This window comes from Phyllosticta capitalensis (genome assembly GCF_038381095.1).
Source record: "Phyllosticta capitalensis strain CBS 128856 chromosome Unknown BKA78scaffold_5, whole genome shotgun sequence".
Classification (NCBI taxonomy): domain Eukaryota; kingdom Fungi; phylum Ascomycota; class Dothideomycetes; order Botryosphaeriales; family Phyllostictaceae; genus Phyllosticta; species Phyllosticta capitalensis.
Window position 1 is genome coordinate 658,185 of NW_027117443.1, and position 24,439 is coordinate 682,623.

At 54.6% G+C, this 24,439-nt stretch overlaps 10 protein-coding genes across 10 annotated transcripts; 5 read left to right on the forward strand and 5 right to left on the reverse strand.

Annotated features, from left to right (window-relative positions):
* The first annotated feature begins 411 nt into the window (after positions 1 to 411).
* Positions 412 to 2,211, forward strand: BKA78DRAFT_313668 (solute carrier protein). The gene is made up of 7 exons (XM_066888411.1): positions 412 to 633; positions 683 to 720; positions 778 to 819; positions 875 to 988; positions 1,037 to 1,170; positions 1,224 to 1,401; positions 1,460 to 2,211. The coding sequence occupies exons 1-7, from the start codon at positions 552 to 554 to the stop codon at positions 1,793 to 1,795; spliced, it is 924 nt and encodes a 307-aa protein (XP_066744093.1). The 5' UTR covers positions 412 to 551; the 3' UTR covers positions 1,796 to 2,211.
* Positions 2,212 to 2,236: 25 nt separating this feature from the next.
* On the forward strand, positions 2,237 to 3,658 carry BKA78DRAFT_130888 (small GTP-binding protein). Its single transcript, XM_066882585.1, has 5 exons — positions 2,237 to 2,523; positions 2,742 to 2,865; positions 2,919 to 2,966; positions 3,017 to 3,244; positions 3,305 to 3,658. Exons 1-5 carry the CDS (start codon positions 2,513 to 2,515, stop codon positions 3,497 to 3,499), a joined length of 606 nt encoding a protein of 201 aa, XP_066744094.1. The 5' UTR covers positions 2,237 to 2,512; the 3' UTR covers positions 3,500 to 3,658.
* A 794-nt stretch (positions 3,659 to 4,452) lies between these two features.
* Positions 4,453 to 6,146, forward strand: BKA78DRAFT_130981 (uncharacterized protein). Its single transcript, XM_066882587.1, has 4 exons — positions 4,453 to 4,663; positions 4,770 to 4,959; positions 5,030 to 5,314; positions 5,366 to 6,146. The coding sequence occupies exons 1-4, from the start codon at positions 4,560 to 4,562 to the stop codon at positions 6,044 to 6,046; spliced, it is 1,260 nt and encodes a 419-aa protein (XP_066744095.1). The 5' UTR covers positions 4,453 to 4,559; the 3' UTR covers positions 6,047 to 6,146.
* Positions 6,147 to 6,245: 99 nt separating this feature from the next.
* On the reverse strand, positions 6,246 to 7,767 carry BKA78DRAFT_352615 (WD40-repeat-containing domain protein; the record flags this gene model as incomplete). Its single annotated transcript, XM_066891383.1, has 3 exons — positions 6,246 to 7,325; positions 7,451 to 7,619; positions 7,727 to 7,767. The coding sequence occupies 3 exons, from the start codon at positions 7,765 to 7,767 to the stop codon at positions 6,246 to 6,248; spliced, it is 1,290 nt and encodes a 429-aa protein (XP_066744096.1).
* A 504-nt stretch (positions 7,768 to 8,271) lies between these two features.
* BKA78DRAFT_352616 (uncharacterized protein) lies at positions 8,272 to 10,732 on the reverse strand (the record flags this gene model as incomplete). Its single annotated transcript, XM_066891384.1, has 2 exons — positions 8,272 to 10,031; positions 10,084 to 10,732. 2 exons carry the CDS (start codon positions 10,730 to 10,732, stop codon positions 8,272 to 8,274), a joined length of 2,409 nt encoding a protein of 802 aa, XP_066744097.1.
* A 1,983-nt stretch (positions 10,733 to 12,715) lies between these two features.
* Positions 12,716 to 14,168, forward strand: BKA78DRAFT_352617 (uncharacterized protein; the record flags this gene model as incomplete). The annotated part of the gene is made up of 2 exons (XM_066891385.1): positions 12,716 to 13,961; positions 14,125 to 14,168. 2 exons carry the CDS (start codon positions 12,716 to 12,718, stop codon positions 14,166 to 14,168), a joined length of 1,290 nt encoding a protein of 429 aa, XP_066744098.1.
* A 1,682-nt stretch (positions 14,169 to 15,850) lies between these two features.
* Positions 15,851 to 16,710, reverse strand: BKA78DRAFT_379592 (uncharacterized protein; the record flags this gene model as incomplete). The annotated part of the gene is made up of 3 exons (XM_066892943.1): positions 15,851 to 16,061; positions 16,118 to 16,314; positions 16,394 to 16,710. The coding sequence occupies 3 exons, from the start codon at positions 16,708 to 16,710 to the stop codon at positions 15,907 to 15,909; spliced, it is 669 nt and encodes a 222-aa protein (XP_066744099.1). The 3' UTR covers positions 15,851 to 15,906.
* Positions 16,711 to 17,312: 602 nt separating this feature from the next.
* Positions 17,313 to 20,008, reverse strand: BKA78DRAFT_352619 (uncharacterized protein; the record flags this gene model as incomplete). The annotated part of the gene is made up of 3 exons (XM_066891386.1): positions 17,313 to 19,585; positions 19,632 to 19,801; positions 19,866 to 20,008. The coding sequence occupies 3 exons, from the start codon at positions 20,006 to 20,008 to the stop codon at positions 17,313 to 17,315; spliced, it is 2,586 nt and encodes an 861-aa protein (XP_066744100.1).
* A 605-nt stretch (positions 20,009 to 20,613) lies between these two features.
* On the forward strand, positions 20,614 to 21,297 carry BKA78DRAFT_369815 (uncharacterized protein; the record flags this gene model as incomplete). The annotated part of the gene is made up of 1 exon (XM_066892665.1): positions 20,614 to 21,297. One exon carries the CDS (start codon positions 20,614 to 20,616, stop codon positions 21,295 to 21,297), a length of 684 nt encoding a protein of 227 aa, XP_066744101.1.
* A 132-nt stretch (positions 21,298 to 21,429) lies between these two features.
* BKA78DRAFT_343493 (Alpha/Beta hydrolase protein) lies at positions 21,430 to 23,543 on the reverse strand (the record flags this gene model as incomplete). Its single annotated transcript, XM_066890426.1, has 3 exons — positions 21,430 to 23,100; positions 23,157 to 23,248; positions 23,285 to 23,543. 3 exons carry the CDS (start codon positions 23,541 to 23,543, stop codon positions 21,826 to 21,828), a joined length of 1,626 nt encoding a protein of 541 aa, XP_066744102.1. The 3' UTR covers positions 21,430 to 21,825.
* Between the last annotated feature and the right edge of the window lie 896 nt (positions 23,544 to 24,439).

Consider the following 24,439-nt stretch of genomic DNA (forward strand, 5'->3'; position numbering starts at 1 on the left):
TTTCAGGCATGTTGTACCAAAGGAGAGAGGCTAGGTACTGTTAGAGTCCTCACAAAGTTCCCATGTCCAGGCGTCTCCATCTATTCTGAGTAATGCCTCTTCGCCTATGGCCATGTGGGACTGGGGAAATTCGTTGTGTTTTGCAGCAGTAAACAATGGCATGGATCGGCTCACCACACGGGGAAATGTCAAGGCGTGGAGACATGGTCAGAATCTGTTTCTTTGGAGCAGGCAAATCGCTACAGGTGACATGCACAAATAGTGCTAGAAGTAATCAACATGCTTATACATTAGCCATTAATGCCCCAAATAAGTGACATATTAGCAGGTCGAATTGGGCGTGGTGAGGCACAGCGGCGGGTCATCGGAGCTCGCGAGACCGCGATGGCCTTTCGCAAAGCACCCTTGCGCGACTCGAGCGAGCTCTCCGAAAAAAAGTGTCACGACCGCCGATATCGACCTATCCACCCACCTCGTCCTTCATATCCTGCGCTGCTCGCTCCCTCCGTCCTTTCCCTCGCGCATCTGCTTCCACACGTTTTCGGTTCAAAATGTCTCCCATTGCTGCTGCTGGCGCCGGCGCGTCCAAGGACACCAAGAAGGAATCATCCATCGCCAGATTTACTGGAGCTGGTAAATCCACCACCATCACCCTCAAAGAGCGCCCAATTGACTGTCGTAGGTACCGCTGGTATCGCTGAGCTCGCCATCTTCCACCCCGTAAGCACATGGCCTCGTGTCCGTTTTGCGACCGATTATGTTGACGTCTCGGACTAGGTCGACACCACCGCCAAGAGGTTGATGAGCAACCAAGGCAAGGTTTGTCGCCGCAATCGCACAGTCGAGCCCACATCCGCTAAGAATTGCGTCCCAGATCTCCTCCGTTGCGCAGTTGAACTCCGTCGTCTTCAAGGACAAGGCCGCCGCCTCGGTCCCGTCCCGCTTCTTCTCGCTGTTCCCTGGTCTCGGATATGCCGCTGCCTACAAGGTATGTGGAGGATTTTTCGTGGTTCAGCAAAATGCTGATGTGCTCTAGATCCTGCAAAGAGTGTACAAGTACGGTGGTCAGCCCTTTGCAAAGGACTTCCTGGCCAAGCACTACGGCGACTCTTTCGACAGCGCTTTTGGCAAGGGTACCGGCAAGGCCATCATGCACGCCACCGCTGGCAGGTGAGTAGTCGACCAGGCACAGAGAATTTTCGGCAGTGGCTGACGGAGAACAGTTTGGTCGGCATTGGTGAGATCGTCCTTCTTCCGCTTGACGTTTTGAAGATCAAGCGTCAGACCAACCCTGAGGCTTTCAGGGGCCGTGGTCTCTTCCGTATTGTCGCCGACGAGGGCTTTGGTCTCTACAGAGGCTGGGGCTGGACTGCTGCCCGTAACGCTCCTGGCTCGTTTGCTGTAAGAGGATTTTCCACATGACTACAAAGGAATGAAGAGCACTGACAATCCGCAATAGCTCTTCGGTGGTTCTGCATTCGCAAAGGAGTACATGTTCAAGCTCAAGGACTACAACAAGGCTACCTGGACCCAGAACTTCGTCGCATCGATCGCTGGTGCCACTGCTTCGCTCGTTGTCTCTGCCCCTCTGGACGTCATCAAGACCCGCATTCAGAACCGCAACTTCGAGAACCCCGAGAGTGGATTCAGGATTATTTCCAACATGATGAAGCACGAGGGACCTACTGCCTTCTTCAAGGGACTCACGCCCAAGCTGCTGATGACCGGACCGAAGCTGGTCTTCTCCTTCTGGCTGGCCCAGACGTTGATTCCTATGTTTGACAAGCTCATGTGAGAGGCGTTTACAGATGGAGCAGCAGCAGCAGGAGCAGCAGCAGGACAGGTGATTTGTGGATAAGCGTCCAAGGCGGACCTAAAAAGAGCTTACTGCACGGTGTTATGGGTCTAAATGTGCCTGGGCAGGCCTTTTCATCTTTTTTTCCAGTTACGGTCGATTACCCTGTAGAGGAGCGTTCATTGTACCATAATGGCGGCCGATTCATGATAGAAAGCGCCCGCAATCAAGATACACTCATCTCTCAACAGGTATCTGGTCAACAAAAAGCACATGTGCCTTGCTTGGCAGCCTCGCAGGTACCTGATGACGACTGACGAGCGAAGTCACGCCGACATGGCAGCGTCATGGTCCCGTGGGCGGGCGCAGGGCACGAGGTTGGGTAGTGAATGAATTTAGGTCCTTTGAAACAAAAAAGTTGGCGCGCGGCGCGCTGAAACCCACCGCATGTTCGTCGCTGGCTGGGACTGGAAGCATCCGGGTCGGGTCGAAGTGGTAAGGGAGTCACGTGGGCCAACCTCGCTCGCTCTCAGGTCTCCCTCCTAGCCCGGTGCCCTTTACCTCACGAGCCCGCGACATCTAGCTCCACGCCCACGACGCTCCCCTTGGCAGCCTACACTACCTCACCTTCTTTCCCACATAGCCTGCGGCTTTTTCAGGACCTACCTCTCCTTCACTTCTCCATTTCCCCCGTTTTCTCCTCCGCAAACCGCCGCCATGAACCCTGAGTAGTACGTATCCCCACGCTATCTCCGCCGCGCTGCGCCTTTGTCGCCCACGGCCGCACCTCTCGTTTTCGACTTGGACCATCGTGCCGCCCGCTAACGCACTCCCTCCGCAGAGTCGAGCCCTCATTTTCTGAACGACGCGGATGCCGGGGCTCTCGTTGGAGAGCCCCTCGGATGCCCAGACCAACAGTCGCCCGCTAACCACGCTCCGCCACCAGATACGACTACCTCTTCAAGCTGCTGCTCATCGGAGACTCCGGTGTCGGCAAATCTTGCTTGCTTCTCAGATTCGCGGATGACACATACACCGAGAGCTACATCTCGACCATCGGCGTTGACTTTGTACGTTGCGGTGCCGCCGACGGGCCTGGCTGCGGAGGCTGACGACCCAACAGAAGATTAGGACCATCGAACTCGACGGCAAGACCGTCAAGCTCCAGATTGTACGTAACGGTTTCTGGACCCAGAACGTCGGTCTAATTATTGTGCACAGTGGGATACTGCCGGCCAGGAGCGTTTCCGTACCATCACCTCTTCTTACTACCGCGGAGCCCACGGCATTTGCGTCGTCTACGATGTTACCGACATGGACAGCTTCAACAACGTCAAGCAGTGGCTGCAAGAGATTGACCGCTACGCTACCGAGGGTGTGAACAAGCTGCTTGTCGGCAACAAGTCAGATATGGCGGACAAGAAGGTCGTGGAGTACACTGTTGCGAAGGTAACACGACGGCTTGCATGAAAAACCGTTGACGCCGGCGGTGCTGACAGGAGATGGCAGGAATTCGCCGACAGCCTCGGCATCCCCTTCCTCGAGACGTCGGCCAAGAACGCTTCCAACGTCGAGCAAGCCTTTTTGACCATGGCCAGGCAAATCAAGGAGCGCATGGGCACGACCACGGTGAACAACAAGCCCACGGTCCCGATCGGCCAGGGCCAAGGAGTCCAGTCGGGCTCTGCCGGTGGATGCTGCTAAGCGCATGATGAAATGATGGGGCGGCGTGGGACGGAGAGCCGGGGCGCGTTGGAGACGACTGGAGGCAACACGTCCGGCACAGAAGTCATGTTCAAATGCGTCCTTTTGCATGGTAGATGGCGGGCAATCCTTTGGATGCGCACGGGTTTTCTGGTCACCGTTTAATGGTATGGCAACGCAGTCGGACACGTCAGAATGCGATTCAGGACGCCATGGTGAGTAGGATTTTTGGCGACAAGGGTGCGCGCGAGAGTGGATTTCCTATCCAGGTCCCTTTCTTCTCTTTAAGCCCAGATGATTTCTGTGGTTCTACTCTATCATCGAGTGTGGGCTTGTTTTGCGTATGCTAGTGCACTCATGGACAGAAACTTGGTACCTTTGTCTGCTATCTCCATGTTCCTTCTGCCTGGTGGGATGCACGTGAGATGACCCGGGCTTCCTTCCACCTCAGCGGCTTGGGGCCCCGCGGGGAGAGGAGGGAGACGACGCGCCATCTCTTCTCTTCTTAGAACGGGCCTACTTAAATATACGTTGTGGCAGTTTTGCATTTTTCCATTTCTCCAAGAGCCTTCTTCTAGTGGCTGGCTGACTGCCGTGGGCAAAGTCGGGCGCTAGAGCTCATTGGTTTTGGGCTGCTACTCGGACGTGTGTCGCCTCCATGTCCGCTGAGGTCAGTCGTCCTGGGCAGGGGCTGATCACGCAGAACGCCATAAATAAATGATTGGATTTTTGAGGACAAGGTGGTGAGCAAGCAACGAATCTCTGTGGCTTGTAGCGGTGGCTGTGCGCTGCATTGACCGACCGAGAGTGACGATTGGACCCTTGGGACTTGCGCGTTGCATCATGTCCTGGGCAATCGACTTCCTTCTTGCAAGCACAGCCCGTCAAACTATATGAGGCCCCAACATCCCTGACCTCCTCATCCTCCTCTCCTTGTTGCTCCGCCATCGACTTCTCCTCTGGTTCCGAAAAGAACACATCTGCTGCGACGTCACAACCTCTCCTCCCCATCCGTCGCCGCTTGCCAGCGTCCGCCCTCCTCCACGCAGCCGTGATCGCCATGGCCGAGTCAAAACCAGCGCCGCCGCTGTCGCCAGACTCTGGACCTACTGATCCGCACATCCCCAAGCTGCCTTCTGGCTGGATAGCCCAGTGGGATAGCTCGTACGTTTTCCGCGCACTTTCCGCCGCCGCTCGCTCGTCCTGATTGCAATCCACTTTGTCTTTGTTCGGCTTACACGGATTCGGCGCTGACCCTCTGGCTCTCCAGCTCGCGCAAGTATTATTACGTCCAGATCAGCACCGGAGTCTCGCAATGGGAGTTGCCCACCAGCGAAGCTCCCGCCGGTCCGTCCAAACGTCCAGAGCAGATCCCACCGCTGGAGAGTGAAGCTGGCCAGGAGCTCACACGAGGCGCAAACGGAAGCGCGGCAGATTACTCTGGTGACCGCGGCTTGGGTGTAAGCCCCCTTCCGCGGGCGGCCGGTCTTGAATGATCTTTGCGAGAGGAGGTACTGACGCCGAGTCTAGAGTACAGCATTGCACCTGCTCGCAGGCCAACAGCATGGGAAGCAATCGTCTGGAATCGGCGGCCTTGCGTCTTCTTTCCTCGGAGGCTCACACGGATCTTCCCACGGACAGTCGTCAAGTGGACACAGCAGCGGTGCTGGAGGCCTTGTTGGATCGCTCGCGAGCGGCCTCCTCGGAGGATCAAAGCCGCACGGGCAGCAGCAAAGCCATGGTAGCTCGTCTGGCTCGCATCAGAGCGGACTAGGTGGGGTTCTGGGAGGAATCTTGGGAGGAAACCACAATTCGGTTCGTATCGTCGTTGGTTGCGTAAGTCTCAAGACTGATTTTTGTCAACAGGGCCAACAGCAACAACAACAACAGAGCTATGGGTACTCATCTTCAGGTGCACCATCAGGGGGTTACTCTGGTACTGCACCACCTGTACAGTACACCCCTGGAGGCTCAGCCGCGCATACTCCGTCAGCAACTGGGACCTACACGCCGAGTGGTCCTCAGTATCCGGGCCAGCCAGGATACAATAATCAGTACCCACCCTCTCCTCAACCAGGCCACAGTCAATACCAAGCGGCAGCACACACTTCTTCATTTGGTCCGGGACAGTCTGCGCAGGCATATGTGCCTCAAAGCCACAACTCATTCCCACCCCCGCCGACACAGCATCAGAGCTACGTAGCCGCACCAGCAAACAATCTCTCTGCTGCTACACAGACTCAGTATGGACAGCCCACTCAGCATGATCAACATGGCCAAGGTGGTTATTTCAACCAACCAACCTATGGACAAGCAGGGCATGGGAATGGTCAGTTCCAGCATCAACCTGCACCAGTAGCGCCTGAAAGCTACGGCACAGCCGCTTTGCACACGGGTCCACCTTCATACGCTCAGAATGCCACCCACAGCGGTTATGCTCAACAACCACCTCAGCAAGCCGCATACAATCCCCAAAGCTACGGCCAGTCGCAACAACATGGCCAGTATCACGCAACTGGACCAGCGCCTCCGCAGCCGGGTTGGTGAGCACGCATCGATGTTGTAAGATGAAGAATAAATTTCAGCAGCGGTGGATGTAAAGTAACAACGGACGGGTCGGTAAATTGCCTATACCATGCACAGGAGAGAAGACAGACGACACGAGTGCCCTATGAATTCAGGATAGCAACTAGGGGAAGGAGCCAAGATGATGACCGAATTGGATTTCTTTTTGGGAGATGATATCTCAATCATCGTCCTCCATCAGTTCCGCCAGTTCTCGTTCCTCATCCTCGTCTAGTTCAATCTCCTTTTTCTCTTCGCTTTCCTTGGGCTTGCCCTCCTTTAGCCGTTCCGTCTCTTCTATTGCGGTCTTCAAGTCTGACGCCTTGAGGCTCCATTGGCGAACCGTCCCGTCAATCGAGACACTAACAAGCCGTTGTCCTGGCAGCAGCAACAGGCCCGTCACTTCCTCGTAGTGCCCCGAGAATGTGTGATGGAGCTTGCCGCTCGCCCTTTCCCAGACGCGCACCTCTTCGTCTCTGCACGCCGTGACGACCCATCCACCCATCTCGTCCACCAGCACGTCACGTACGAAATCCGGGTGCGATAGGGTGGTGTCGGTCTCGTAGTCGCGAGAGCGACTCAAGCACTTGGCCGAGCGATCCGCCGACGCCGTCCAAAGATCGTCGTCGCCGTCAAACCACAGCGCATCGACGCTGGTGTCATGGCGAATAAGGGGCTTGACATCCTGCGATGCCGCCGCTTCGTCCTCCCCTTCAATCGCTGCACCTCCGACAGGCACCTCTCGCCCACCCGTCTTCTCCAACCGCCACGCGCGCACCTCGCGATCGCTGCCCGCGCTCACCACCGTCACGGCCGGCGCCTGCTTCGCCAACCGCGTCGTGTAGCCCGCCGGGTCCAATGCTAGCGCCAGCACTCCGCGCGTGTGGCCCGTCAGCTTGTACAGCGCCGCGCGCGCTTCGACGTCCCAGACAACAATGGCGGCGTCTGAACCGCCAGACACCAGCACGTCGGTTCCTCCGAGCGAGGCGCCTATGACGGTCTTGACGAAGTCGGTATGCACGCCGGCGAGGCGGCCGCAGGAGGAGATCGCGGGGGCTTTCTTGTTGGATGCGGCGGGGGTGGCGGTCGAAGGGGTAGTAGCGGCGGCGGAAGTAGAAGTAGAGGTATCGGCGGCAGGCAACGGCCAGAGCCACACGCTCTTGTCCCAGCAGCCGGCAGCAAGGAGGCGCGCTTTCGGCAGAATGGCGATGGACGTGAGGGGCGCGGCGGGGCCGTCGAAGCGGTGCGTCACTTCACCCGTCTGTCGCAAAACGTCGCGCGCGTTAGCATTGCTTCCGTCCGTCTGCCTCTATTGTGTTCTCATCTTGGATCCGCCTGCTTGTACGAATGTATGCATTGAAGCTGTGCAGGGAGGGCCATACACACTTCTAACACGACTCTCTTGACGTTGCCCGCGGCCTCGGCGACGTACACGACGCCAGCATCGTCTGTCGGGTCTGCGGCGACGGCCAGCAGCTTCGAAGGAAGTTTGATCGGCGCGCCGAAGTCGTTCTTGGCCTTTTCCGCTTTGCGCGCGGATTCGGAGAGTGCGGTGCTGTTTGCGCATTGTGGTTGTTGGTTAGCAAGATGACGCGATTGGGGTGGCGATGGAGAGAGAGATTGCGGGGAGCGAATGGAGCATGTGGGGCAAGATGGACGTACGATGTTTGGAAAAAGTGACCGGCGTCCGATGAGCGCGACATGTTGGCGGAGGAGGTTCAGATGTTGTGTGGTTGTTGGAGAAGAGGAATGATGTAGAAGCGGGAGATGCGTGGTGGGGCACCAGGGGTTGACGGCCGTCCCTGGTGGGGTCTCTTCCAGAAAACGCGTCTGAGCGTGGTCACAGGACTGGACGCTATCAATTCATGTCTCATCTATGATTTTGAATGCACAGCATATTTGAGATTTCTTATGTAAGATGTGCTGCAAAATCATGCCGCAATCATGGGTGGCTGCGCTGGTAAACACCAATATCCAGGTCTTTTTCCGCTTGTGCAGACGGACAGCTAGCCGCCTATAAAAAAAGTTGTAGTCGCAAGGCCGATAACTACGTAGTGTTCATGTTCGCTTGCCCTCCTGCTGTGCAATACTCAAAGAAAACGCCACCCTTAGTCGCTTGGGTATAAGTAACCCCATACCATATCCATTGAGTGCGCCGGAAAGACACGAGTGCTGATGAAGAACGATCCACTCCGATCTTGGACCACCTACCACGCGTACTGGTCATCAACTTGAGCATCGTCCCCGTTCCAGTCCTCGTCGCCGCTGACCTCGGAGTCGAGAAAGTCGTTTTCGTTGAACTGCTCCTCCCGAGGGCGCAGATTGTCGATGCGGACGTCGACGACTTCGCACATGCCTTGGATGAACTTTTCCTCGACATTCTTTTTCGTCTCTATAGGAGTCGAGCTTGCGTCCGCCATGTCTTCATCTTCTGGGCTGGCCTCGGAATCGCTCTCCATAAATGATCCCGCTGTCGCTCTGTTTGGTCGCAAGGATCGTCTGCGACTTGGTGCCTGTCCCTCTTTGGGGGTAACTTGAATGTGACTGCACTTCATGGCCTTTGCAAGCTTCGTGGGGCTACCGTCCGGAGTGACTGTCGACGGCAGCTCCCTCATCATTCGGAATCTTTTGCCTGACATGAGGTAGGGGTCCGGGGGCGGCGACATCCGAAGGAAGACTTTCTGCAACTTCCCGATCCACAAGTCACGGAAGCCGGCACGATCCCGCCAACCAATGTCCAACGTTGCCTTGAGCACCAGCCTGCGAAGGTCTGGCAATTCCTCTGCAGAATCTATGAGCGACGAGAAAAAGGTTTCCGCGGCGCCAGAAGTCCATTTCCTCAGGTGCACCAACTCTACCGTCTGGAGCGTCGGTGGCCAACTGGGAACCTCATCCTCCTTGAGAAGTTCGTCATACTTGGGATCGGAATCACGGAAAGTCGCGTGGGAGTCGAAATAGACCAGGTCCATCTTGAAGACCTCAAGCCTTGGGCAAGCTCTCCTGAGATCTGTCAAGAAAGAAATGTCCAGGGCTTGGTTATGGTTCAGCACCAGGCTTTGCAAGTGGCCACCGTGGGAGACTATAAAGTCACGGAAAACCTCGGAAGTGATGTTATGACAGTTCATAATGGTCAGGTGTTGTAGACTGTCTTTCAACAGCGGTAGAAATTCCCCATCGACGACCGGGCACGACTCCAGAGCTAGACTCTTCAACTGCGGAAGAAGTGCAAGGTTATCTGCCAACACTTGCTTACTGTTGCGTTTGGTCGCGGACTCGATTGCTTCCTCACTCACGGCTTCCTCTTCAAATTGATGCAGGGACAGATGCTCCAGGCGCTGAAAAGGCTGCGTCTGATGAATTTGTCCCATCCAGAAAAATGTCTGATCTCGGGCCCGAAAGGTTGAGTTCCAGGTCCATGACTTCAACCGCAGCGCACTCTCGCCAAGGCCCCTGAAAATTTCCGCGCTGTAGTGCCAACGGCCGGTCCGAGGCATAGGACGGAAAGGTGGCCGATCTTGGGGATGAACGATGGCGATTTCGGTCAACTGAGGAGCATGCGGAATCAAGTCTCCGAGCTCGAATTGTCCTTTCCCTGCCCAAGAATAGGCCAAAGCCTTGGGCGCATCAAGTTCAAGCCGACGGATCTTCACATTGTAATTGATGATCTTGGACGGCGAAGGATCAGAGAGCAACTCGAGAAGCCGATGTGGCTTATCAACCAAGGTCAGTGGTGGGCACCTGTAGAGCGCTGTCAAGGCGGGCTCAGTGAAGTCTTTGCACACTCGAGCCGCGCCAACAAGCCAGGAGATGTTGGAGGTCGGATTGAAATCGTCATCATGGAGGGGATTCGAGGCAAATGTGAATATCTGCAGCAAAATTTGATACGGAAGTGAGGCCCACGGCGGTACAACACCATCGGTTTCGAGCTGAGGGGTCTGCTTCAATGGGGTGGTCTGCTTCCCTGTGCCTTGATCGCAACGTGAGCGACTGAAATCGTCAGCGGTCAAGGGGAGACTTACTGGACCCTGCATTGGAGCGACTGCGGCTCGCAAGTGTCTTTGCAAAGGAACGGGTATTTCGCCTTGGACCCTGGCGACGCCTCGCTCTTCGCTTCCGTGGCCTCGAAACATCAGAGTCGCTCTCCTCGGATTCACCATTCGAGGTGGTCTCGGCGGAGATGGGAGCAGGCTCGCGACGGAGTTCTGCGGCCTGGAGGCTTCGAGTCCTCCTCAGTCTGCCAGTGCGCCTTGGCCTTGGCTGGTTGTCAAGGTCCTCGTGCGCTGGATCTCCATGAAGTTCGACGTCGGAGCTCGGAAGGTGATATGACTTGGACGGGAGGCGACGCAGCTTGGTCGGGATCTCAGGACTTGCGGACAATAGACCGTGATTATGGCTTCGTCGCGGAGTTGAGTCGCGCGGCGGCGGCGGCGCGTGGTCGCTCTCATGGTCTAAGGAGTCCTCAGAGCTTGGGTCTCTGTAGGAGACGGCATTTCGGGAACGCGCTGGACGTTGCGACGGTTGGGAATGCGAATGGTGGGTCCGTCTCCGCTTGCGCTCGTCATGGGCAGGAGCTTGGTCGACCGGATCGGGATGGTCGTCATCAGATGTGCTAGGCTCGCGGTAGGATATCTGTTTTGTCAAGCGGCCAGCTCGGGACAGAGCAGGCATCGCTGGACGAGGGAGGGCGCAGAGAGACAGAAGGCAAAAGAAGAGCACTCGAGGTTGCACAGAAAAGAGAAGTTTGTGGTGGAAGCAGGACTGGGATGTTGTGCAAGAGTGTGGGGGGATGGCTACGCCACGGGCAGGCAGATCGACACCGCCTGCGGGAGACGCCCATGGTTCCGTGCCGGTGCAGCGCCCAAGGCCACAACGCTTAGCTAAGCCTCCCGGAGAATCAACTGCTTGCAGCACGACGACTCGACCCTCTTTAGAACCATCGCATCACGGCCTAGAACCACTAGCATCGAGCAGGAATGACAAGGCTCCGGAGCAACATTCCTCTAAGCTGTTGATAGCAGACTGGGGACAGCCGTTGAGCCTGCAAGCGCGCCCGACTGGAAAGTTTGATCGTTGGATATGTATCTGAGCTAGATTTGAGAAACCTAGCACTACCAACGCATCTATCATGGCCAAAAGAGATGTTTATTGCAAGATAAAGAGTCGGCGTGCGATTCTCACTCTAGGGCTTGGCATCTTATGTAAGCTAAACAGCAATTTCTGTCTCTTGCTTTAGGTGTCGTTGAGCCAAAACTATGTCGCAACCAGCAGCAGAAACTTGGCTAGCCCTCTCTCCTCGTTCATTTAATCAAATCAGAGCAAAAAGTCCCATCGACATCTCTAGTAAGACAAGTGCCAATCTCAGCTTCAACTCTGCACGTGACCGATTGCTGGACCCACCACGGTACCCAAACGCGTCGCGTCCGCGCCCTGCAGCTTCTCTGTTAGGTCGGTGAGCAAACTTTCATCTCGAACTTCTCATCTAACTTTCTCCTCTCGTCTTCCTAACGTTCGTCGCAGCTGACTTCCACCTATTCCAATTGCTTCTCTCACTGTCTCTCCGGACTCACTCGTCCCTAACTCAACTAACTACCTTACCTACCGTTCTCTCCGTGGCTCCCGAGAGATATCTAATACCAACACCGCCGCTTTCACCTCACAGCGTTTTGGAGGACAGCAGCTCTCCGACCTTTCGCCTGAATACATCCATCTACCACATGCCTCGGCAAGTGGCTTTAGTGTTGCCCTTGCTTGAGGTTTGAGGTCAAGGCGCCTTCCAATTGTCGCTCTTTCCACTTATCGACCACCAGTGTCTGAATAAGTCCGCCAAAAGCCTTCGACTCTTCACCGGGTGTCATGCCTGCCCATTCATGGCCGGAGAAACGGATTCAAAATACCCTTGCCATAGCCCGATCGCTTCACTTGGGTCGAAGAGGACCTTTCCTTTGGCGAAACTTGTCCAAAGCCCTCGATCATCATCAACATGCCCTGGAAGCGCAAAATCGCAGCTTGGCAAATGACACGCCAAGCACATTGCCACAAAACCCAGTCATTTGGAACTTCCCAGATGAACAAATAGCATCCATTGTAGCAAGTCACCGAGATGCTGTGTTACACATAAATCTGGAAGCTCTAAGGCCGAAAACATCGACTTTGAACGACTCGATCGAACGGCCTGACTCCTTGCTTTTCACGATGGAGTGTCAGTTGGTCTTTACACTCTTCAGGAAAGACAACAGCGTGAAGTGGAAGCACGCCGCCAAATATCAAGACTTTCGATGGGCAACAATCAAAGCCTTCCGGAATGGAAACGCCATAATTGATATGGAAGATTCTCTGAAAATAACTGCTCGAACATTCTGGGGCTTGGAAATGCAACACCAACAAAACGGCCCCCCAGTGAAGCAATTCGGATCCCAGTACTCTCTGAGGACGGCGATTAAATGTCGTAGCGCTTCCGACAATCAGACCCTCTTGCAATTTCTTGGACTGGATCAACAAGGGATTTCTTGTGACCAGGAAGTTAGGGCGTCGTGGCATCACCTTCCCAAATGCCCGAATGAAGATGAAGGCCTCGCGCTTCAACTGGCCAAGCCCAAAGGACCTCAATCAAGTCATACACTGCAGGTTGGCATGGGTTGGGTCGCTCCAACGATGAGCCGCGTCATGAAAGAGATATCGTACGAGGTTCGCGAGTACGAGAGTGGCAATGGTGGGAAAGCGTTGGCTGCGGACGCAACTGACGAGTCTACGCGCCCAAAGCTACCCCGTACAACCTACAGGTACGGTCACGTCAAGTCGCCTTTGCAACATCAACGTATGGTTGTTCAAGGGTACAAATGTGGATTTTGCTCCATGCGCCTTTTCAAGGAAATGTTGCACCTGCAACTCCATCTTAGGTTAGACCATGACCGCTTTGTTTTCACATTCAAGGAAAGCTCATTGGCACCGCATGCGGCCCCTGACCTTCATATCGAGTTCACAATTGTGGACGGCGCAGAGAAACAAAGGTCGGAAAGCCTTGGCAATATTCAGTGGATCGCCCCTGATCGACCGTTCGACATTCGCGCACACCTGGCTGGCGATGAATCTTGGATTGGTGGCAAGATGCGTAAACCACCAGCAGGAGCACGCCTGGCCGCATTAAACGCATCTAAGCGGAAGAAGCCCGAAGAGGTCCCGGACTTGCCAAAGCCTGTACGCAAGCAATATAAAGTACCTCGGATCCAGGATAACAAGGACCTGAGGCTTTGGGCCATGCACTCACGAAGACCGTTATCAGAGGGTGAGGAAATTAGCGAGGACGACGATTCGCTGGCGCCCTCTCACCTTGTCTCCAAGATCCCGCACCGAATCGAAAAAGATCCTCGGCTCCCTCGAGCTGCTGTCCATTTCATGACGCGATGGAATGCACACATGGCAGAAGAGCGGTTGGATGCGGACCGGTATCTGGGTGATGCTGTCGTTCGATTCTTTCGCCATAATGGGATGTGGCTCAGAAATACACCTGGAATGTTACAGGAGTACCTCAAAAAAGTCGGCGAATTGAATGAAGACGGTCTCATAGACACAGAGGTCTACGAATTTTGCAAAGCTGGGCTCCAGACGAATAATCAGGAGACTGACAACAAAGCGAACGAAAAGATCGGCGAGAAGAGGAAGCGAAGCATCCCAAGCGAGGGCTTGGATCCATCTTGTCTTCCCGGCTCCCTTAAGAAGATGAAGATTAGCGGAATTGAGAAGAAGATGAGCGGAGTTGAGACGATCCATGGAAAGGAAAACTCAACCGCCGTCCGAGTCCCACCAAGCAACACACCCGCAAAGGGCTCCGTCTTGAAGACGAGCCTTGCAATGCGGGAGAGTTGGCCTGGCGAAACCAAAACCAATGCGGCGTCGCTCGGTAAACAGGAGACAAATCGCCCAACTGCAAGTGGATCAGGTATATGCGCTTGCGTCTGCGGAAAGTCAGTCAGCGCAATTGACTGGCAGGAAGCCATCTCCTGTGCCAATGCTGTAAGAAATGATCAACAAGACTGATACAACACGCTGCTAACATGTTGTAGGCCTGCCCACGGCGCGACTTCCATCTGGCCTGCTTAAAACTTGATCAAAGAATTGCAGGATGGAAATGCGACGATTGTACAACACGAGATGCAGTGTGAGTCTCTCCGGCTATCTGCGTAGTGGTAGTCTACACGCATGGCTGACCTCGTGTCTTCCTTTCCTTTCAGCAAATCCCAACTACCAAACAATCATGCGACCGTCCCACAGGCTCGACTAGGGCAATCAGGCGTCACACAGTCGTTTAAGGAGTGGATAGCGGCGAACACCTGCATGTAGGCATCGTCGCTTGTAGTCCTCTCATATGTTTTCTTCTTCGCGTTGCATGGCATGGCAGCCTGGCGTTCTGGAAGCACCATTCGTTTTTTGCTCTTTTCAGCATCACTGGCGCTTTTGCTGCGAGCGAGCTGGCTTGTGTGCCCGATACCCTTTTTGCATTTCCATCACTGCATTTTCTGGCGGACCAACGAAGTTCGGAGGCAGAAAACGTCTTCTTTCCGAATCCTCGAGTGAAATTCGACGAGCGACAATCGAAGATTCTACTGATACCCACTCGGCGGCTGGTAAGCTTCTTTTAGAAATCTTGCTTTGTCCAAGAAGATGGGGACAAATGTATCTACTATTTTCTTGTTGCTGCTTGCTTGCTACACAGCGTACGTATGCATATTCAAGGCACGGAATCGGAAAGGCGTGAGAACATCGATGCAGCAGGTTGGCGTTTGGGCGCTGGAAGCAACTTGCTCAAGAAGCTTCCCGTTAGACCGATCGAAGTCGATTAACACCCTCTGGGTTACTCAAGAATTGAGAGTAGATCTTAAGTACTTTGACTTTGTTCGCGCTGCCGCGTGATTCGCTTCGTACATACCCGAAATAGTACATCAACCCTGCGACGCTGAACTCTAACCTTCTCGCGCAGACGGCAAAGCATCAGTCGAAAGACCGGCAATGGTGGAGACTTTTGACTCTCAACCGGTCGTTTAAATTCAGCGCCGCGGAAAACGACACGGCCGCCGTGTTCAAAGCTCCCTGTGAGCCTCCCGCCCCTCTAAAATCATGCGATGTTTCCATAGAGTCTCTACAGGCAGGGCCCAAGCTCACGGGACGTTTGCGCTGGTTTGTCTTGACAGATAGGCGCGGACCGCGAGCTGATGGGAATAATGCGGCGTTTGGATGCGACGACGCATCGCGCTGCGCTTTCCGTTTTGGAAAGTTGCTGTCAGGAGGCTAACGCATTGTCCGAGAGGATCATCTCCTTCGTAGCGGTGCTGCTCGTCGGCTGGCCTCATGCCTGCCAAAGTTGGTCTTCGGCTTTGCACAGAGGAGAAAGCAAACGCGTAACGGACATCTGTTGCGCCGCTTGCAAAAACCAGCGATTGGCCTGCTCTGCGGTCTCGAAAGAGTACGAGACCATGGGAGAGACGGCGCAGTGTGCGAAAAGAGCCAAAGTCGATTAAGGGCAATGGACGGGTGCGATGTGCTCTCGTGGATGGAAAAGGCGAGATGGAGAAGGACCACATTGGCACGAGAGGAGAATTGATTGAGGGTGAGCACAAGGTCAGCACGTTGCACAGTCAACACAACGAAAAGAGCATCAGCAAGTTATCCAAAGTCTTTGATTTTTAGAAGCCGGCTGCTGCGCCAGGCCCGGAGGCGCGGGTGCCAGATCTATGCCACCTTCGTGTGGATTCCCAAGTGTCTATCCAAAGTCTCAAGGTATAATATCCAAAGCTGCCAGATGGTGTGAGAGACAATCCTCAGCAGCGAGTGAGTGTTTGTGGTGACGCCTAGGATGTGGCGTTCATGGGAGGAGCCTGGCCGCCGACAAACTTCAAGCGGATGCTGGCGCACTGCTCGGGGAGCTCGCTCGGGTCAGCGGGGACGGAGACCTTGGCATCGTGAAGCCAGAGGAGCTTGAAAGCGTAGTTCTGCTCCTCGCAGACTGGAGAGATGCGTCAGTTGTGCTTTCACATGTAGAAGTGAGAGGATAGAACTTACCAACCCAGCTGATGAAGTGCTTGTCGACGGGGACCAAGCCACGGTCCTCGTAGTACTGGAACAACTCCGCCTTCTTGTGGACTGGGAAACCAGTGGGGCCACGGTTCTTGCCGGGGGTCGACTTGAGGTAGATGGGGTCGAAGAGAGAGTCGCTCGAGGGAACGAAAGGCTCGATGACTGGCTGGGTCATCGCCTGGCTGATTTCTGATGAGCATCAAGTTGAACACGCGAGGAGGTATCGAACGACGCGTCCGGAGGGAAGACAGGTTCACTTACTAGCCCCTCTTGACGTCGACGCCGAAGGAGAGGTAGTGAACCATCGTGTGGTGACCAGTCTCGTTCAAGAAGGAGACAGGACCAGCATTCTTGTGGACGAAGAGCTCGCCAACAGCACCGGTCATGCTGGGAACGACGTACTTGGCGTGGAACCTGGCCTTCATAGCGTAGTCCTGGATGTCGCTGAGCTCGGTCATGATGTGAACGTTGGACCAGTCATGGCCGGCCTCGTGACAAGGAGTGAGCGAAGAGATGGGCGCGCCCGTGACGGCATTGACGGCAGCCAGGATCAGAGGGACGGTGGCTTTGAAGAGCATGGTGAATGATTGAGTTCGACTTGAGTGAGTGGTGAGTCTTCGAGAGAGTGGAAAGAGAGTGATGGAGTGGTGGTGGAAAAGAAAGGTCGGGAGTGGAAGAGTGACACCAGAACGAGGGTTTATAAACCAAATATTGAGCGAGGATCGAGGGCTAGCCAGGCAGCTGTAAAAGGAAAGAGGGCAGATCAAGTGCTTCCGGGTGGATGTCGAAGGAAAGAAGGCACATCAAGTCACTTGGTTGCAGAGTGGATCGGATGAACAGAACGTCGTCCATTGTGCCATGACTGGCCTCAGTTTTGGAACTCCTAGCCAGCCGGCTCAGCATTGGCATGCGGAGCTGACACATGACGCTTCTCCATCTCAGACTCGTCCACTGATTCCTTCACTCTTCTAGTGTCTGTTGAACCAGTGAGGTTGGTCATAGCCTTCGCCAATGCAATGTGGTTTTTGACCCTACTATTATGTGTCACCTATATCTGCGATGCTCTTGACGCAGTGATCACTACACACTTTACGCGCACGCGTCTCGTCCACTTCGGAGTTTGACCTACCCTCTTGACCGCCCAGTCGCCACAGCCAACGTCAAAACGGATGTTCAGGACCTACACCAACAGCGCAAACAGTAAGTATGTCCTTCGCCAGTACTCGGTAGCACCCTTCCTCAACCTCTCCTCCGCTGCCTTGTCCAGTTCCGGTACAGCATCTTGAATTTGTTTTTCAAGGTCGCCGAGCGCAGATTCTTGGGCGTCGGTGACAGCAGATGCTGGTAGAGACAGGGCCCGGAAGAGGTACAACACATCGAACAGGAGGTGGACCAGCTTGTCCTTCTTGACGGCGGCAAATGCTGCGGTGTCGATGATTTGTGCCTTGTCCATCGTAGTGCCGTTGGGAGCAGGCGCGGGAGAAGTTGGCGAGGAAGTTGGCGAGGAAGTTGACTTGACATCATCGTGTGCGGGTTCAGGCTCCTGCTGGGCACTAATTTCTCCGTCTCCGTTGGTTTCTTGCCCATTGTTGCCATCCTCCGTCGATTCGGCGGTCTTGCTCTCGTTGTCTTTACTTTCGTCTTCATTCTTTGCTTCTCCTTGAGCATCGTGAGAGCCCTCATTGATTTCGGCTTCCTGAGGTGGCGGGGCAGCGGATTCAATGGCGCTGACGGTCTCGCGAAGCAGGTCACCTATTGCATCGGTGACCTCCTTCTTCAACACGGAGACGGCGCCTGGAGACCAAAGATCGCCACCTCGACCCGCCATTTCTTGGGCTAGGGCATTCATGAACTTGAATGCAGGTACGGAGGGCTGGACCGGAAGCTGCGGTGTGCCTTCCCATAGCGCTCGAGCGCGGGCTTTTCGCGCACGAACAAACTTGCCAAGGGAGGTCTTGTAAGTCGCCAGAGGCGCTGTGGCGACAGCCTTGGAGACGGAAAGATGAAGAGGTTGGGTAATGGCGGCAGGAAACGTGATTGGAGAGGTGATTTTGCGCCTTGTAGAGTCGGACAGCAAAGAAAGACGTTGGCTGATTTCTCGCAACGATCGGAGGATGAGCATGGCTTTGGACGGCGCGTCCTGATCATCCGATGCCAGAGCGGCTTCCACAAGCCCCTTGACGTCCTTTTGCAGTTTTGCAAAGGCCTGGGAGAGCGCCTCATGGAGCCAATCTTCGAGAGCACGAGGGTCGTCTTCGCTTAGGAGTGCTTGTCGCGAGTCTAGGTCGAACTCATCATCGTCATCGTCAACATTCAGGTCATCGTCCCATCTGGTGTCCTTCATTTCTTTGATGACAACAAAGACTTCTTCCAACGACTGTGACCAGTCATCATAAGTGCCCATGAGACGGCGGAGGGAGGCATTGATCCCGTGGCTCCTCTCAATGACTGCTTGCTTGAAGGCAGGTGCACCGTGCGATGTATCAATCGATGTCGTTGAAGGATCCCAAAGGGATGTGACCTGGTCCGACCGAACCTCATTCCAGTCATGGAGGCTTTCTCTCAATTCTGTGGTCACCTTCTCAAGTTGGGCTGCTCGGCCGCTGAATAGCGCGCGCAGACGATCATTGAATGCGTCCCGCAAATCATCCAAAATGGAGGCAGGGTCAACGCCGAGGGAGCGTTGGGTCGAAGACAACCAAGTTTCGAGCATGTCTCTCCGGACATCGCGTACCGTCTTTGGATCCTGAAGATCTTCCAACACGTTTCTGACGGTCCCAAGATATGATTTGATGGCTTGCTTGGCCCATGTCTTGAGAATCTTCTCGGAGTCTGAGGCAGAAAGCTCGTCGTGCCGTGGCCAGGGAGTGTAGTTTCTGACATTGTCCGCGATCCAACGTTGATGGACATCCAAGTCAAGTTCGACGATGGCCTTGACGTCGTTGTCTTGCAACAAAGGCCTTGCCTTTAATTTCACCAAGGCTTCAGACAAGCGATTTGGGAATATGGCCTGGGTGTCCTGAAGGGTCCGCACATAGAGCTTCAACGACTTTGGTAGGTGTTGTTGGTTGGTGCGTCCCTCTTCGACCAGCCTCGTGATTGATTCAAGCCGGACATGATGGAAATGGCGTAGAACATCGCTTGGTGTTGAGCTTGTGGCGAGCGAAAAAGCAACCATGCTTTGCAGGATGTCGACGATGTCGGCGCCTGACCGCGAGAAATGCTTGTCAACATTGCTGAGGAGCTTGCGTCGGAGCGAGCCCAACTGGGTCTTCAAGCTGCCCAGGAAAGGCGGTGCGTCTTCTGACTTTGAAAGGTTGTTGTGCAGGAGACGTGATACAACCAGAACTTTGGCAGCGAGCAGGACAGAACCCTTCTTCAACAGACGGCGAATGATTGTGGGACAATTCTGCAGGACTCGTAGTTGCGCAGCAAACGAGTAGCGCTCCCCATCTGCAAGAAATTAGTCGAGATTCATCTTCCAAGGTCAAGATCGTACCCATTTTGCGCCTGTGTTCCAGGAGACCAGAGTAATTCTGGGCAATCTTGTCAACTCTCCTCGAGTTGCATTTCCGCCCAATTACGCCGAGGGTTGCATCAACGTCTTGGATCTGGTGGTCCATCTCAATGATGCGCTCAGCGGTTCCAAGCAAGTCACGATAGCTCGCCCTATGCAGACCCGTCAATAAGCTTTCCAAGGAGGTTTGGTCGCAAGCAACAGGGATAGACCTACCCGACGAGGGAGCGGAGCTTCTCGCGATTCTCGTTGGCATTGCTGCGAAGCTGCTGCTCGAACTTGCGCATCACAGGCACGGGATATATGAAAGCATCCTCCCAGGACTGAAAAGTCCGGGGGTCTGGGGCTTCGGACACCATGGTCGGGGGATGTGGAGTCAAACACGTTGCCTGATTGGCGTGGCATCTACGAGGAGACGTTGATGACCGGGCGGATTATCAATTGTCCGTCTTCGCGCTATCACGTGCAAAGATGCGGCATGACTTGAATTGAGAAAAAATTGTGATCTTCGATATTGAAAACTAATGGTGACGCAAATTGCCAGCAGCTATTGGCAATCAAAAGGAAGCTCCTTTGGTTGGGCCGCTCTTTCCCAACACCGAATCACTAACCACCTTACCTGATTGGGACTGGCGTAATGTTAGCGAGAATTTAGCGTCACGCGTCGCGTCTCCCCAGCTATATCTACTCCGCAACCCTGTGGCTCTTTTTCTCCCCGGGCACGTCTTTCCATCCTCGCACACCCTATGATCTTGATTGACGGATATCGACTCGACTGCGCCCGCAGGCGTTTGAAAGCCCCCTCACAATTTCCCTCCACGGTCCTTACTTCGCGCTACTCTGGTCGGTCAAGGCAAGTCATCATCATCGCTTGTTGGAATTTGGCAACAATGCAACCTAACACGATACAGCACCATTTCAAAGCCTCGCTCACCAATCACCAAATCCATCCCTTACCCTCAACATGTCCTCCTACGACCTCGGCACCGCTCCGGAAATGGCTGCCTCAATGGCCTCTGAGGTACACCCCAATACCTCGCGTTTCCACGCGGTTTGCAACAGGATTATGGCTATTACACCTGAAGGCGAGGGCGACATGCTTGTCAACGAACTATTTCAGTGCATCCAGTTCTCCGCTCAATTCGACAAGGAGAAGATCGAAGGTCTCCAAGTCGAGCTCAATCAATTGCATCAGAAGTACGAGCTTCTCAAGCGCAAGTACTTCGAGAAGAAGGAAGCTCTTGCTCAGGCCGAGGCGCGCTCTCGCGCCGCCAACAACGACTCTCATGAGAACACGTCCAACGAGCCCGGCAACTTCAATGGCACGACTCAATCCGTTCTGCTCAACTACGTCAGATTCCGCCGGGACATCGCTTCCTATCTTATGGAGAACGCACATCTCTTTACCTCCGACCGTCACAAGGCAAGCTATGTCGTTACACACCTCGAGGGAGAAGCCATTCAGCTCTTCTATCGAGATGCCAGGCTTGCGGGCCGCGACGCCGCCAAGCTCAGCTTGCGGGAGATCCTCGATTTGCTGGAGAAACGGTACGGTGCTGAGAACTCGGATGACCCACACCGTGAGCTTGTGCTGGAGGTGTTCGGTCAGGGAGGGGATACCCGCCAACAGTCTCCGCGCAAGCCCTGAGAAACCTGTGGAATATCGTCCAAGCCCAAAGCACCGCCCACGAGATCAGATTGCTACTTCGGAGCATGGAGGAGCAAGGAGGGAGCTAACTTGGGCTTGCGGTCTGAAAAGTCTGGGCTGACTGAGGGAAAGCACACACGGAATCCGACGGCACGACACGACATGAAGACAACAACGGCGACTACGATGGAAAATCACGAAAATCACCGACACTCGACGATACGGGTATGGACTATGGATTGGCACGGCGAGCCGCAGGCTTGCTGAGTAAGTAGTAAAAGTCTTTCATTTCATTTCCACCGTGACCCCAAAACAAGTAGGTATTTGCCAAGAGAGAAAGAGGAAGAGGAAAAGTAAAAGAGGAAAGTAAGAGCCAGCAGCGCCACCCAGTCCCTGCACCAAAGCATCCCGCACCCTCAAGCCAATGCATTCCCATGCTTTTCGATCAACCAAGGTAAGAAAGCCGCAAGCCAAATTCAATCACAAGAGCAGTCACCTTTTTCTGTCTAGCCATTTGCTATTTTCCCATCACAATCCGTTAGACTTGAGGAAGTTGTTCATGTGCGCAAACATCTGCGAGGCACCGTAGTGCAGATTCAGCGCATGGCCAGCGCCCGGGAGCATGAAGGTGGAGCATTTGCCGCCCGCAGCGGGGAACAGGGCGCCGGTGACGGGCGCGTTCTGGTCCGAGGGGTTGAGGCAGTCGCCCTGGCAAAATATGAAGTCGTTCTGGCCGTTGACGACGTCGACGGGGCCCTTGAACGAAGTGGCCGGCGCCACGACCTTGCCGAGCGTGAAGAACTCGCCAAAGGTGAAGGTCTGCTTGTTGTTGTCGTCGGCGTTGAAGAGGTTGGCGTCGTAGTTGGGGTTGCGGAAGAAGGCCATTTGGTTGCTCTGCGGGCTGCCCGTCACCAGGTAGCCGTTGGACAATGCGCCGAAGCGCGCCGCCTGGTTCTTGTTGGCGAGGGCTGCGTTGAAGGCTGCAAAGGTGAGGCCGAAGGAGGCCGACGACAGGCTGAAGCCCGTGAGCATGACGGCGTCGACGTCATCGGGATACCGCGACGCAATGCCAACGCTCTGGATGGATCCGAACGAGTGTCCGCCAATGGCCACCTTGCCGAACTTGGTTCCCAGCAGATTGCCTTTGCGCAGCATCTGGATCAGCGCGTGCGCAATGTCCACCTCGAGCGGCGACTGCACCACCTGGACGGCATCGGGGTGGTCCGAAAGTCCAACGCCCAACCGATCGTATGTGAAGGTCGCGTAGCCTGCCGCAGCCGCGGCGTCGACTTGGCTGTAGCCAGGCGCAAAGTCCCAGTAGCCCTTGTCGAAGCCGATTCCGTGGATGAGGAATTGTACCGTCGGGGGCGTGACGAGAGGCGGTAGCGACAAGAGCGGAAAGCAGAGCTTTGCGTGGATGTTGAAAGTGCCGGAAACAGTGGCGTCGGGTCCGGTAAGTGTCTGAACCAGCGTCGATGTCGAGGTGAGGTACTGCGTAAAGATGTCGGTGACAGAGGACTGGTTGTTTGGCAGGTTGAGGTTGAGCTGGGTGTTGCCCGTCGTCGTGACTGGCACGGCAATCAGACCGCTGTAGCACTGTGCCTTGCCTCCTTGGGAGAGAGACAGGACGGGAATATCCTTGAAGCCGGTCAAGCTGCCGAGGAGAGGGATCGTCAATGCCGATGTGCCAGAGGCAAGCATCGTGGCGAGGGTGAAGGTCCGCATTGTTGCTGCTTTTTGGAGGAAGTGAACCAGCAGAGAGATGCTGGAGGTTGTTGTCGTGGGTCTTGCAGATTGAGAAGACTGGAGCGAGAAGGCAATAGATTTGAGAGACTCAAGACCGATTAAAAGCAACTCACCACATGGCAAACACGCTGAGCGGCGAGGGTCAGGTACCGCATGAGGTCGAGAAATAGCACCAGGCGTGGCTGGAACCAGAACATCCAGTTGTCTGGATTCGATAGTCAGAAAGGGTAGTCACTAAGACCTGTCGCGAGCAGAGCTAGTCCCAAAAGGCAAGTAGCGGGACCGCATTCACTGTGGATCCGCCGAATCTGGGGCAAAAGAGGGACTGCGGGGAAACCCGACAACTCGTTCCCTTCCCGGCAGTGGCTTTTTTGAGGCGATTCGATAAAGTTCACAGCCTTCCGCATCTGTGGTTCCCAAGGCTGTGCTTCTAGTCGACCGTTGCATAGCAATCTTGGACCTGAATCGTCGATCAGAACGATATTTTGCATCCTGGCCATGGTTGAGAAGCGGAAGACTAAGGTCCAAGGATTTTGGTTCTTGGTCATGGGCCCTGACCAGAGCGGCGGAGAATTTCTAATCCCAGCCTTGTGCTAGTGCCCAGTCTGGATTCCAAGCATACACCAACCAGAGGGCTGCTGCGAGCACTGCCTGTCCTCGAAGAGAAAAGCGGTGATCTAGCAGCCGTTTGCAGCATGAGGCAGGGTGAGCGTGGCATTGCGCTGATAGAGGGCGGAGGATTCCATGGGCCCTTTATTGGAATTCAGCCGTCTGATTGTCCGTTCATTCCAGGGGACTTCTTGGTTTTGTGTGTCACTAGATTGCAGCCTCACTGATTTTTTGATGTTTGTTTTCTCTGGCCATGTTTTATTGAACATACCTCGTGTTTGCTGGAGGCTCAATGCCCAGCAAGTCATCCCTTTAGTTCGAGCCCCTGAGTAAAGATGCTCTTTTGAAGGTACACCTTGAGGTTCTTTTGTGTAAACGAAGACGAGGAAAAGGCAAGAAGACTGAGAAAACTACGATATAGAGAAGATAAGAGAAGTACGACTGCTGTGGAAATTTGCGTTTGCAGGAAGTGATTCAAAAATGGTAATATTTATGAGATCTCTCGAACATTCTTCTCCGCGTGTAGTCCAATTTATCGTGCAAATATGTGGTATTTATCATGAGTCGGGTTTGGATATGCTTACATCTGTCTTGCATGTGCATTGCGACCTCGAGGCTTGGTCGCTTGGTTCAATCTTTTACTTAGATGACTACTCTCATAATTCACTGACGGGAGAGATTCCCAGGTTCTGGAACGAGTAGCTGCCCCGATGATGTTGGCCTGTGGCAACATGAATGATTTTGCGTAAAAGCTGCGGGCATCGCCTCACTCGATGAGGTCAGTCAG